The sequence below is a fragment of the Schistocerca nitens genome, chromosome 2, assembly GCF_023898315.1.
Source record: "Schistocerca nitens isolate TAMUIC-IGC-003100 chromosome 2, iqSchNite1.1, whole genome shotgun sequence".
In the NCBI taxonomy this organism is placed as follows: Eukaryota; Metazoa; Arthropoda; class Insecta; order Orthoptera; family Acrididae; genus Schistocerca; species Schistocerca nitens.
The window spans coordinates 1036853886-1036866427 of record NC_064615.1 but is presented as its reverse complement, the minus strand read 5'-3'; the positions used below and the strand labels follow the sequence as shown (position 1 = coordinate 1036866427).

Here is a 12542-nt window from a genome sequence, read left to right as displayed (position 1 = left end):
ATATACCCAGTTTCTAGCCGTAATACTTGTCTTACCGTGTTAAACCTTTTACATAACATTTACCTCCTAACGAGTAGATTATGAAAGCAATTTTTTTTTTAATTCGGTGTGTAATTATATAGGTGAAATCCCACTGTAATCTCCCCACGGAAAATTACCCTCTACCACGCAATAATTAATTATGGTCAATCAAATCATCCACAATTATTCACTTTTGAAAAGTATCTGATCGGATTTTCTAGTAATATATGCGCCGACAGGTCGTCGACGCCAAGGTATTTTTCTAGTACGTTTATTCTTTGGAATAACAGAGATACAGAGACGTATTCTCCATGGTTATTAGAGAAGGATAAGGGAGCACCTTCGGAAGTATCGGTTGGAAGATTGTCTGGTTGCTAAAAGAGACATATTTACTCTTCTTCGCGCTAAAGCGAGCTATTAACGTTTGTGCCACTAGCGTGATAGGTATAGAGAAAGACAAAACTGTAAAAGCAAATTACATAAAACTTGGAATCAACAGAAAACGGAACATGTACGGAGATGGATTCAATGTACAATTTTCCTCAGAAATAAGGTTTGTGACCATTTTATTCTAGCGTGAATGACGAATGAGTTCTCTGTCTGAATCATTGATGATTGTCTTGGCCCTGTAATTAGAGGGGAAGTTTCAGCTGTGACGAAGAGAGCCTGCAATCTCCGATTTTTTATAAATCGTCCAAAAAGGCTTCGTCCACATCTGAAATTCTAAATCTGTCGTAAACTGAACGAATTGTTCGAACGATCGATTTTCCCAACTGAATGCAGCGCTTGACAAAAATAACAAATGTAAAGATCGTTTCCAGCAAGCCAGCCGCTGAATATTAAGACGAAGGGCTCCACCAGAGATTCTACTAGGCTGATTTCAAGTAAATAATATATTTAAATTGTACACAGATAAAGGACAGAGAGAGAGAGAGCGAATGAAATTCTAGAAAATACTCAGAATCCTCCATTAGCATAATTGTTTGTCTGTCTGATCACGGATCAGCCTAGGTATAAAACAGGAAGCCCTAACTTTATTGTACCGATTTATGTGTGAGAGTGAAGGAGTAATATAGGCGACAGATACACCTCTGTACAGACAAAACATTACACCAAGTTAGCGGCAAGCTGCATTCACATACTTTCATCATTTAGAGTAGTAGAATTCATTATACCACTTTAGGTCCCGACGCGCCATTCGGACCACTCCGACCGCCGTGTCTTCCTCTGCCAATGGCGTCAGAGGATGTGCTAAGGAGGAGCGTGTGATCAGCACACCGCTCTCCCGTTCGTTGCTGGGTTGGCTGACCTTGCAACCCCCGCTAATCGGTCGAGCAGCTTCCCAGTTGGCCTCACAGGGCTGAGTGCAGCCCGTACCACTACACCCACCAATGAAAACTCCGAACCGCTACCGGGAACTGAGCCTGGGTCCCCTCTATGGCAGTCAGCTGAACTTCCCGATGAACCACAGACTTGAAACTTTCTACATGGCTCAGAAATGGAAGACAATGCAATACTAACTCGCTTTCTTGTCTGGCGTGTGGTGAAGGGCACTTTGTTTACTACTACCATTTTCGGATGAGCTACAGGCTTGCAACTTTCTACATAGCGCAGAACTGGATGACAATCCTATATTAACTCTCTTATCTGGTGTGTGGCGGAGGGTACCACGATCACTTTCTGCTGGATTAGATACCTTAAATTTTCACGTTGCTCAGAACTCTATGACAATGCAAAATTAATCCTCTTTCCTGTCTGGGGTTTGGCAAAGGGTACTGCGTGTACGACTGCTATTCCCCCCTTTTCCGTTCCACTTGCGAGTGTTTCGTGGTAACAACGGTTGCTGGTAAGTTTCCTTGTGAATTAGATTCTCTCTCATTTTTACCTTAGTAGTCTTTTCGTGAGATAATCGTAGGAGGAAGCAATGTATTGCGTGACTCTAGTGAAGAGAGACTGAAATAATCCTGATATTTACCACATGCCTTTATAGTCATCTCACCAAAACATTTCAGTTCGACTGAAAAATTTGACACACACGTGACTAAAAAGGAGAAAATAATTATTGAAATAAAAAGATTTTTAATACAACACATTTTTAAATCTGAGTAAAAGGTATAAAATAACTTCTCGTAACCCCATACAGATTCGTGAATCCATGAAGATAGTCCCGAAAATTTGTGCTTGTGACTTTTTAATGGCTATGAAAATACTTGTAGAATTGAAAACGAAAAAGTTGGGCATCATGTAGTGCATAATAGTAAAGGTGAAATATTCATGCATCAGTTATGTCCAAGACTGCTGTCAGGACTGTATGGGGTTAGGAATTATTTTGTACTTTCTTGTCCGTTTCAACAATGTGTTATATAATTCTGTTTTATTTAAATAATCATTTTCTAGGTTTAAATAATACTATATACTGTAGTAGTATAGGACACTTTTTAGTACCTCTACAAGACAGAAGATATCTCAAGATGGTTTGCAACAAAAGGTCTCTGTCAGTAAAATATGTTTCTAAGAAATCGAGAAAAAACTTTCTGAAACGATTCTCATACAGCCTTGTATAATATCAACGTACACGGGGAACGCGGAAGAGAAGAATGTGGACACGACTGAAATGCAGTGTTGTGAAGGTATCCTAAGATTTAAGCAGGAGGATAAACTACAAAATGAATATTCAGGTTCAAGGTTCGTGGACTAAGCCATGCAATAACAGAGAACTAGTCATAATAGGAACAGTAATCGTAAAAAACTGTAAAAAGACAAAAACTGAAAGTAGAGGAAAATAAATTTTAATAATACAAAAAATGTTTCAAAAGGCACATCGTTCAGCGGGCGTATTATGCCAATGTATACCTTGCGTCCCGCATACCGCATGTCGCCCAAACGCTACCCATTCCGAGCCCCTTGGCGCGTAGCATTATGGCAGCGCTGGGATGCTTCGACACCGCTGGTATGTTACTGAAGATCAGATACGTATCTCTTACCCTCCTCAAGGAAAAAGGTGGTCTCGGCCTAGTTAACGTCCATGATAGGGCCATTGCCCTCTATGTTAGCTCACATTTATGTCTGCTGCGCCGTTGTCCTACAAGCCTCACGAGTATGCTTCTGACGGCTCTACGACCTGCTTCACTAAGAGCGCCGGTGCCACTACAGGACACCCCAACGCCCCTCTTTTATATAGGACGTTTCTATTTAGAACGAAGTTATTCCAGTGTAGAGCTCACGACACCACGGATGGCCACAACTCGACGTCTATATCACGACATGCTGCAACGCCGCCCCCTAAATGTGGTCGAACTAAAATATCCTGACGTACGGTGGCGCGTGGTATGGAAGACCGTACACGATGCCATGCTTGATTCCGATGTTGTTTCCCAATGGTACGCAGTCGTTAATGGCAAGCTGGTGACACAAGAACGTCTCTACAATATCCACATGGCAGAATCTCCGAATTGTGTGGATTGTAATACAGTAGATTCTAACGAGCACCACCTCAGCTGTGGAGAAGCGGAACCGGTTTGGCACCTAGTGCGGCAAATGCTGGCTTATCTCTTGCGAGTTAGGCCAGAGCATATATCTGCACGCACGTTATTGTTTCCGGATGAGACATTTTACGCCAAGACTCGGACCAACTCCGTCACTTGGATACGTGGACATGCGGTCCATTACCTCTATCGTGACGGACACAAGAATTTACTTGAATTCTGGTTCTATTTGCAGGAAAGACATCATGCTGTTTCTGGGCATACCAGATATCGACAATGCTTCGCAAACTACCTATGGAGTGCCTTTCACAGCCCGCCGTGTAGCTGCAATGTTCTAGGCAGTGGTAGATGAGGTCAGAACGAACTGCAGACGATCATATATCTTTATCAGTGGGCGCAATCGCTGGGAAGCCTAACTTCGAAGTGGTAGCTTTATTTTCATGTTATTTATGTTTACCATCTCCGATGGTGTCTTCATTCTATTTTAGTTTTCCAGGCTTGATTAACTACGACTGTTCGCACATTGATATGTACACTCCTGGAAATGGAAAAAAGAACACATTGACACCGGTGTGTCAGACCCACCATACTTACTCAGGACACTGCGAGAGGGCTGTACAAGCAATGATCACACGCACGGCACAGCGGACACACCAGGAACCGCGGTGTTGGCCGTCGAATGGCGCTAGCTGCGCAGCATTTGTGCACCGCCGCCGTCAGTGTCAGCCAGTTTGCCGTGGCATACGGAGCTCCATCGCAGTCTTTAACACTGGTAGCATGCCGCGACAGCGTGGACGTGAACCGTATGTGCAGTTGACGGACTTTGAGCGAGGGCGTATAGTGGGCATGCGGGAGGCCGGGTGGACGTACCGCCGAATTGCTCAACACGTGGGGCGTGAGGTCTCCACAGTACATCGATGTTGTCGCCAGTGGTCGGCGGAAGGTGCACGTGCCCGTCGACCTGGGACCGGACCGCAGCGACGCACGGATGCACGCCAAGACCGTAGGATCCTACGCAGTGCCGTAGGGGACCGCACCGCCACTTCCCAGCAAATTAGGGACACTGTTGCTCCTGGGGTATCGGCGAGGACCATTCGCAACCGTCTCCATGAAGCTGGGCTACGGTCCCGCACACCGTTAGGCCGTCTTCCGCTCACGCCCCAACATCGTGCAGCCCGCCTCCAGTGGTGTCGCGACAGGCGTGAATGGAGGGACGAATGGAGACGTGTCGTCTTCAGCGATGAGAGTCGCTTCTGCCTTGGTGCCAATGATGGTCGTATGCGTGTTTGGCGCCGTGCAGGTGAGCGCCACAATCAGGACTGCATACGACCGAGGCACACAGGGCCAACACCCGGCATCATGGTGTGGGGAGCGATCTCCTACACTGGCCGTACACCACTGGTGATCGTCGAGGGGACACTGAATAGTGCACGGTACATCCAAACCGTCATCGAACCCATCGTTCTACCATTCCTAGACTGGCAAGGGAACTTGCTGTTCCAACAGGACAATGCACGTCCGCATGTATCCCGTGCCACCCAACGTGCTCTACCCTGGCCAGCAAGATCTCCGGATCTGTCCCCCATTGAGCATGTTTGGGACTGGATGAAGCGTCGTCTCACGCGGTCTGCACGTCCAGCACGAACGCTGGTCCAACTGAGGCGCCAGGTGGAAATGGCATGGCAAGCCGTTCCACAGGACTACATCCAGCATCTCTACGATCGTCTCCATGGGAGAACAGCAGCCTGCATTGCTGCGATAGGTGGATATACACTGTACTAGTGCCGAAATTGTGCATGCTCTGTTACCTGTGTCTATGTGCCTGTAGTTCTGTCAGTGTGATCATGTGATGTATCTGACCCCAGGAATGTGTCAATAAAGTTTCCCCTTCCTGGGACAATGAATTCACGGTGTTCTCGCCGGCCGCGGTGGTCTAGCGGTTCTGGCGCTGCAGTCCGGAACCGCGGGACTGCTACGGTCGCAGGTTCGAATCCTGCCTCGGGCATGGGTGTGTGTGATGTCCTTAGGTTAGTTAGGTTTAAGTAGTTCTAAGTTCTAGGGGACTTATGACCTAAGATGTTGAGTCCCATAGTGCTCAGAGCCATTTGAACCATTTTGAACGGTGTTCTTATTTCAATTTACAGGAGTGTATATAAATAAAAAAAGGCAGGATTCGAACCCGCGACCGTAGCAGTAGCGCGGTTCCGGTCTGAATCGCCTAGAACCGCTCGGCCACAGCGGTCGGCTGTAATAATACAAAAACGCAGCCCATACAGCAGGTTGCCTTGATGTAAGACAGACAAGAGAATAGTGTTGAGCTCACTCGCCTGAGCTGGCTGATGTCCCAGAAGCCCAGCAGCCTGGGTGGTACGCCGGAGGTGAGGCAGAAGCGCTGCTCCTTCACGTGCAGCCGCGCTGGTCCAGCAGCTATCTTGGCGCGCGGAGGAGCCGACGTTATCTGGATCAGGAACTGGACGTCTGAAGACATGGAACACAGGGCAAAGCGTATTAAGCGCAATAAGTCGCACCTCAATGACGGATATACACTACTGGCCAATAAAATTGCTACAACACGAAGATGACGTGCTACAGACGCGAAATTTAATCGACAGGAAGAAGATGCTGTGATATGCAAATGATTAGCTTTTCAGAGCATTCACACAAGGTTGGCGCCGGTGGAGACACCTACAACGTGCTGACACGATGAAAGTTTCCAACCGAAATCTCTTACACAAACAGCAGTTGACCGGCGTTGCCTGGTGAAACGTTGTTGTGATGCCTTGCGTAAGGAGGAGAAATGCGTACCATCACGTTTCCGACTTTGATAAAGGTCGGTTGTAGCCTATCGAGATTGCGGTTTATCGTATCCCGACATTGCTGCTCGCTTTGGTCGAGATCCAATGACTGTTGGCAGAATATGTAATCGCTAGGTTCAGGAGGGTAACACGGAACGGCCTCGGAACACTAGCAGTCGAGATGACAGGCATCTTATCCGCATGGCTGTAACGGATCGTGCAGCCACGTCTCGATACCTGAGTCAACAGATGGGGACGTTTGCAAGACAACAACCATCTGCATGAACAGTTCGACGACGTTCGCAGCAGCATGGACTATCAGCTTGGATACCATGGCTGCGGTTACCCTTGACGCTGCATCACAGACAAGACCGCCTGCGATGGTGTACTCAACGACGAACCTGGGTGCGGAATGGCAAAACGTCATTTTTTCGGATGAATCCAGGTTCTGTTTACAGCTTCATGATGGTCGCATCCGTGTTTGGGGGCATCACGGTGAACGCACACTGAAAGCGTGTATTCGTCATCGCCATACTGGCGTATCACCCGGCGTGGTTACACGTCTCGTCACTTCTTGTTCGCACTGACGGCACTATGAACAGTGGACGTTACATTTCAAATGTGTTACGACCCGTGCCTCTACCCTTCATTCGATCCCCGCGAAACTCTACATTTCAGCAGGATAATGCACGATCGCATGTTGCAGGTCCTGTACGGGCCTTTCTGGATACAGAAACTGTTCGACTGCTGCCGTAGCCAGCACATTCTCCAGATCTCTCACCAACTGAAAACGTCTGGTCAATGGTGGCAGAGCTAGTGGCTCATCACAATACGCCAGTGACTACTCTTGATTAACTGTGGTATCGTGTTGAAGATGCATGGGCAGCTGTAAATGTACACGCCATCCAAGCTCTGTTTTACTCAATACATAGGCGTATCAAGGCTGTTATTACGGTCAGAGGTGGTTGTTCTGGTTACTGATTTCTCAGGATGTATGCACCCAATTTGCGTGAAAATGTAATCACACGTCAGTTCTAGTATAATATATTTGTCCAATGAATACCCGTTTATCATCTGCATTTCTTCTTGGTGTATCAATTTTAATGGCCAGTAGTGTTAAACATTTAGTGTTGGAGAGTAGCATGTAGAAGAATAGTTGTCCATAAACTTGAGAGATGTGTACCCAGCAGAACAGCTCATCAAGGGAGGGTCCCTACATAGTATACAGTCAGTTTAAAAGCACTTCTGTAGAAACAGAGGTTACACCACAGTACGTGTAAAACCAAGCACAAACCATAGAGCTATACATAGAATGACCCTGAACAAAACGCGTTTGGTTGCCAAGAGGGCAATGTGTGTAGTCTACAAAGACTACCATGGAAGATAGTACCGAAACATCTATTTCTAACAAAGCCAAAGGATATTCTACTTAAGTGTAAGGGTTGCTAGTTTGGTACCAAAGTTAGTGTCCAGGCACTCATGGACGATACAGGAACTGAATCTGAGGAGACAGAGCAAAAGCGTAAATGCTGAACTCCTTTTTCAAGTGTTTCTTTACAAAAGAGAACCGATAGTACTAGCGCAGTTTAATTCTCACACCACTACAAAGTTGAGTCATATTATAGATATTAGTGGCGTTGTGAAGCAGCTGATATTTCTAAAACTGAACCAAGTTCCATCGCCCGTTGGAATACCTATCAGAATCTCTATCGAACTAGCGGTTGAGTTGGTCTCTGTTTTAACCATAATACACCATAAAACTCGAGCAAAGAACTATTCTCAGAATTTAGAACACATCACGGGCCACGCACGTTTACGAGAAGTGTCCTTGGCATCAGTTGGGTGCAGAATAGCAGAACATATGAAGAGCGTATTTCCACAGTGACTTTTCTCCAATAAATTAAAATTTTTGGGGCACAAATTTTAAATGACGTAACCATTCTTGGTGCGCAGTTTTTCACACATAACACCACTTTCATGTTTTAAATACGGACGCAACACACAGACAAATCCTAGTCTATAGGAAGTACTTCCGGTTTTGGAGTTATGTCGCTCGGCCTAAAAATCACTGAATTTTTCCGCATATTGTCATTAAAAACATGAACAATTTTTATCTAACTCACATAAAAAGTTAATAACATTACACAGTTAAAAATGGTTCAAACGGTTCTGAGCACTATGGGACTTAACATCTGAGGTCATCAGTCACCTAGAACTTATAACTACTTAAACCTAACTAACCTAAGAATATCACACACATCCATGCCCGAGGCAGGATTCGAACTTGCGACCATAGCGTTCGCACGGTTCCAAACTAAAGCGCCTAGAACCGCTCGGCCACGCCGGCCGGCACATTTACACAGTCTCAGGCACTAAGTAATCTACTGTATTTAGGAAAGAATTAATGAATCATTATTTGTTCGGAACACGATACACTTTCGCTACAAACACTTTGTTATAAAATGGCTGTAGATCAGTTATCCTTGATTTTCTTACAAGCTGGTTCACAACATAAAATTTTCCATGTGTAAGGCCTCTACCGACTGACTCTTACGTTAACTACAAGAGACGACCACTTTTTGTCTCGTGTCAACACTGTGGGCTTACATTTCGCAAGCAAATCAGAATAACATCCTTACTTCTAACTCACGTGTATCATTCTCAAGTGTATCTGTTGACTGTGCAAAAATGTGGCATAAAATAAACAAGTAAAGGAGGTATGAAACTTTGGGAAATAACACTTATTTACCGATACCATATTGAAAAAGTTTAATGACACACGAAAACAAAAGGCAAGCAGAATTATGAAAGAACATGTAGACAACATTCTATGTCCACAAACTGGAGATTGGTCTGAAGTGAAGATAGGTCGGTTTGGAAATAAGATCATCATTTCCCCAACTCAAACACAGTGAGGTATCTCAAACAGAATGAGCTTCTCCATGCCAACGAGCATGCATTCCGACAATATTGATCATGTGACAACAAAGTCGCATTTCTCTCGCATGACATACTGAAAGTCATGGAACAAGGTAGTAAGAAGTAGCAGTATCTGATGAATTCAGAAAAGTGTCAAGACTTGTAAGCGACACAGCTGCATACGGGGGCGTCAGGCAAATTTGTGATTGGGTTTGAATTTCTTTGTAGGGACGACGCAGCACGTTATCTTTAGAATGGAGCCATTGACAGATGTATAAGTAATTTCAGGTGTGCGCCTGAGAAGTGTGTTGGGATCCTTGCTGTTCGTGTTGTATATTAATTACCTTTTAGACAATATTAATAGAGCCCGAGGCTCTCACCGCGGATGCAGCCATCTATAGTGAATAACTGTCGGAGAAAAGCTGCACAAATATTCAGTCAGATCTTGATAAAATTTCGAAACAGTGCAGAAATTAGCAAATTGCTTTAAACGTTCAGAAACGCAAAATTTTGTGCTTCAAAGAACCAAAATATGTAGTCACCCATGACTTCAATATCAACGTGTCGTAACTGGAATCCATCAACTCATACAAAGACTTGAGTGTAAAAATTTGTAGGGATTTCAAATGGAACGATCATATATGCTTAATGGTAGGTAAATCAAATGACAGGTCGAATACTATGGAAATGGAGATTGCGTGCAAAACACTCGTGCAATTAATCCTAGAACATTGCTCAGGTGTGTAGCACTGGTACCAAAAACGACTAACACTGATATAGAACGTATGCACGGAAAATCAACACGAACGGTCAGAGGCTTGTTTGATCCATGGCATAGTGTCACAGAAATGCCGAAGGAACTGAACTGAGAGGCACCTGAAGACAGACGCAAACTGTTTCGATCAAGCCTGCTTGTAAAATTTCAGGACCAGCACTTAGTGACGAGTCTAGGAATAGACCAAATCCCCCCTAGGTATCGCTCCCGCAGCGGAGACAAGAATAAACCAGTTATATCGCGCACGGACGTGTTTAAGCGATTGTTCTTTCTGCTCTGCATACGCTGATGGAACAGGAAGAAGCCGTCTGCCATGCATTACAAGTTGCGTGCCGAGTTTAAATGTAGATGTAGGTTGAGAGCTGCATTTTGATGTGGAAATTTCTCGAGGTCGTTCCCATCGTCGGTCACAACAAAGGTACATAACAAAAGTTTGTCCCCTTTGTTTCCATTATGACTTACAGGCGACGCGGCCGTGTGTCAGTCAATAGCATTTTCCCCTCCATATGCGTGCAGCATGGTTGCGCGCTTGCATCAACAAGTCAAGCACGTGGGTCAAGTGAGATCTTGATTTGCAATGTAGCCGAGCAAAGGATTCTTAGGTGTACATACAGTATATAAATTACTGAAGATAGTGAAATGGTTTGAGGGCAGATAATCAATACTGCGTAACACAAATGATATAAGCAAAAGGAACTAAACTTATAAAAAGAAAGGACAAGTGCAGCTAGCGCAAAAAAATTTGGAAGTCTGGGACAGAACGCCTAAGTCATCTACCGGACAGAGAAATCTAAATATTCCAACAAGCCTAAGAACATGTCTAGGGAAGGAGAAAGTTACCAGAGCTTTACATCGTTACATGACTAAAAACCCAGTTTTCAAAATTTTTGTCGGACAAAAGCTGCATAAAATTAGCACTCGCTTCATTAAAACATTTTTCTCTGTATCCTTCGATCTTTCACAGTTGAATTCGAAGGATGAAATTTTTCCCGAACTGAGGTACTGATAGCAGACCCTTAATTCGGCGGCAAATGAAAATCTCATCGACTGTATGACCCTCGAGAATGGAGTGTGCCAAGCGTCACCCTCTTACTACTTGACCAGGATCAGATGCCATGATTCCACCCGTTATGTACTAGAGAGGCAGTACTGCCGTTACGTTTGGTAATGGAAGCAACACTTTCGAAAAATCAAGACTCGTTAATAGGATTAGTCGACCTAGAAAAAGTCCTCGATAATGCTAAATGGTGCAATACGTTCTATGGGAAAAATGTAAGCTATACGGAAAGTCGGGTAATGTACAGTATGTATAAGAATCAAGAACGAACATTAGGTATGGAAGACCAAGAACGAAATATTTGGATCAAAAAAGGTGTAAGATACAAATGCAGTGTTTCTACTCTGCAGCTCAATCTCTACATTGAAGAAAAAAGTTTGAGGATTGGTATTACAGTTCAAGATGAAAGGATATGAATGATAAGTGACGCTGACGATATTGCTACTTTCAATGAAAGCAGGGAAGAATCACATGACATACTAAGCGAAATGAAAACAGAATGAGCACAGAATACGGACTTAGAGTAAGCCGTAGGAAGAAGAAAGTAATGACAAGTAGAAATGAAACTAGCGGTAAAGCTAACATCACGAAGTAGACGAAATGAAGGAATTCTTCTACCTTATAAGAAAAATAACGAATGACGGACGAAGCAAGTAGGATATAAAAAGCAGAGCAGCACAAGCAAAGATGGCATTCACGACCAAGAGAAGTCTACTGGTATCCAAAAGAGGCCTTCATGTGAGGAGTAAATTTCGGAAAATATACGTATGGAGCACAGAATTGTAAAGAAGTCATTCAAGGACTGTGGCAGAAACTAGAGAAGAAGAGACTCGAAGCGTTTATAGAATGATTCTGAGAACTATGGTGTCTAAGAACGTATGAAATAATGTTCTCTGCAAAATCGGAGAAAGAAGGGGCAGGATGATGGGGTGAGTGTTAAGACATTAGGGAATAATTTTCATGGTAGTAGTGGCAGCTATAGAGGCCAAAAAGTGTATGGGAAGACTGTGATTGGGATAGATCCAATAAATAATTGAGGAGAAAGATGAAGGGGTTAGCAGGGGGAAGAAGTAGTGGTGGGTCACACCAAACCAGTCAGATGAGAAATGATTCGGAGAAAAAACTATTTACAACGATGGCTGGAAAAAGGTCGGCAAGAGAGATCTCTCTCGAATAGCATCCATGTCTAATTCAACTGCTCAAGAGCGTTTATCCAGTATACAGGGTGATCAGAAACAACCTCAAAAGCTTTTAATAGTGTCGTAGGGTAGGTTGTGCTGAGAAATATTTGTTAAGAAAAAAAATCGACATACTGAACCGTTTCCGAGTTAATTACTGTTGTAGTTAGCCAAACAGGCAGCTGTGTACGAAAATTGAAGCGGCGAGCCAGATACAATTATTGTCAGTTGTTCTCATAGGGTAGATGATAGCGCACGATACTGCTCAGTGTTTGGTTCTGGTTCGATGCTTGTTACCGTCCCGTGTCTAAT

At 44.3% G+C, this 12542-nt stretch overlaps 1 protein-coding gene across 1 annotated transcript in view; it reads right to left on the bottom strand.

Moving 5' to 3' along the window:
- Positions 1-12542, bottom strand: part of LOC126237384 (uncharacterized) — a 451256-nt gene that overhangs the window by 44845 nt on the left and 393869 nt on the right. The window contains exon 5 of the mRNA XM_049947466.1: positions 5834-5984. Coding sequence (XP_049803423.1) covers positions 5834-5984 — 151 coding nt within the window. The remainder of the gene's footprint in view (positions 1-5833; positions 5985-12542) is intronic.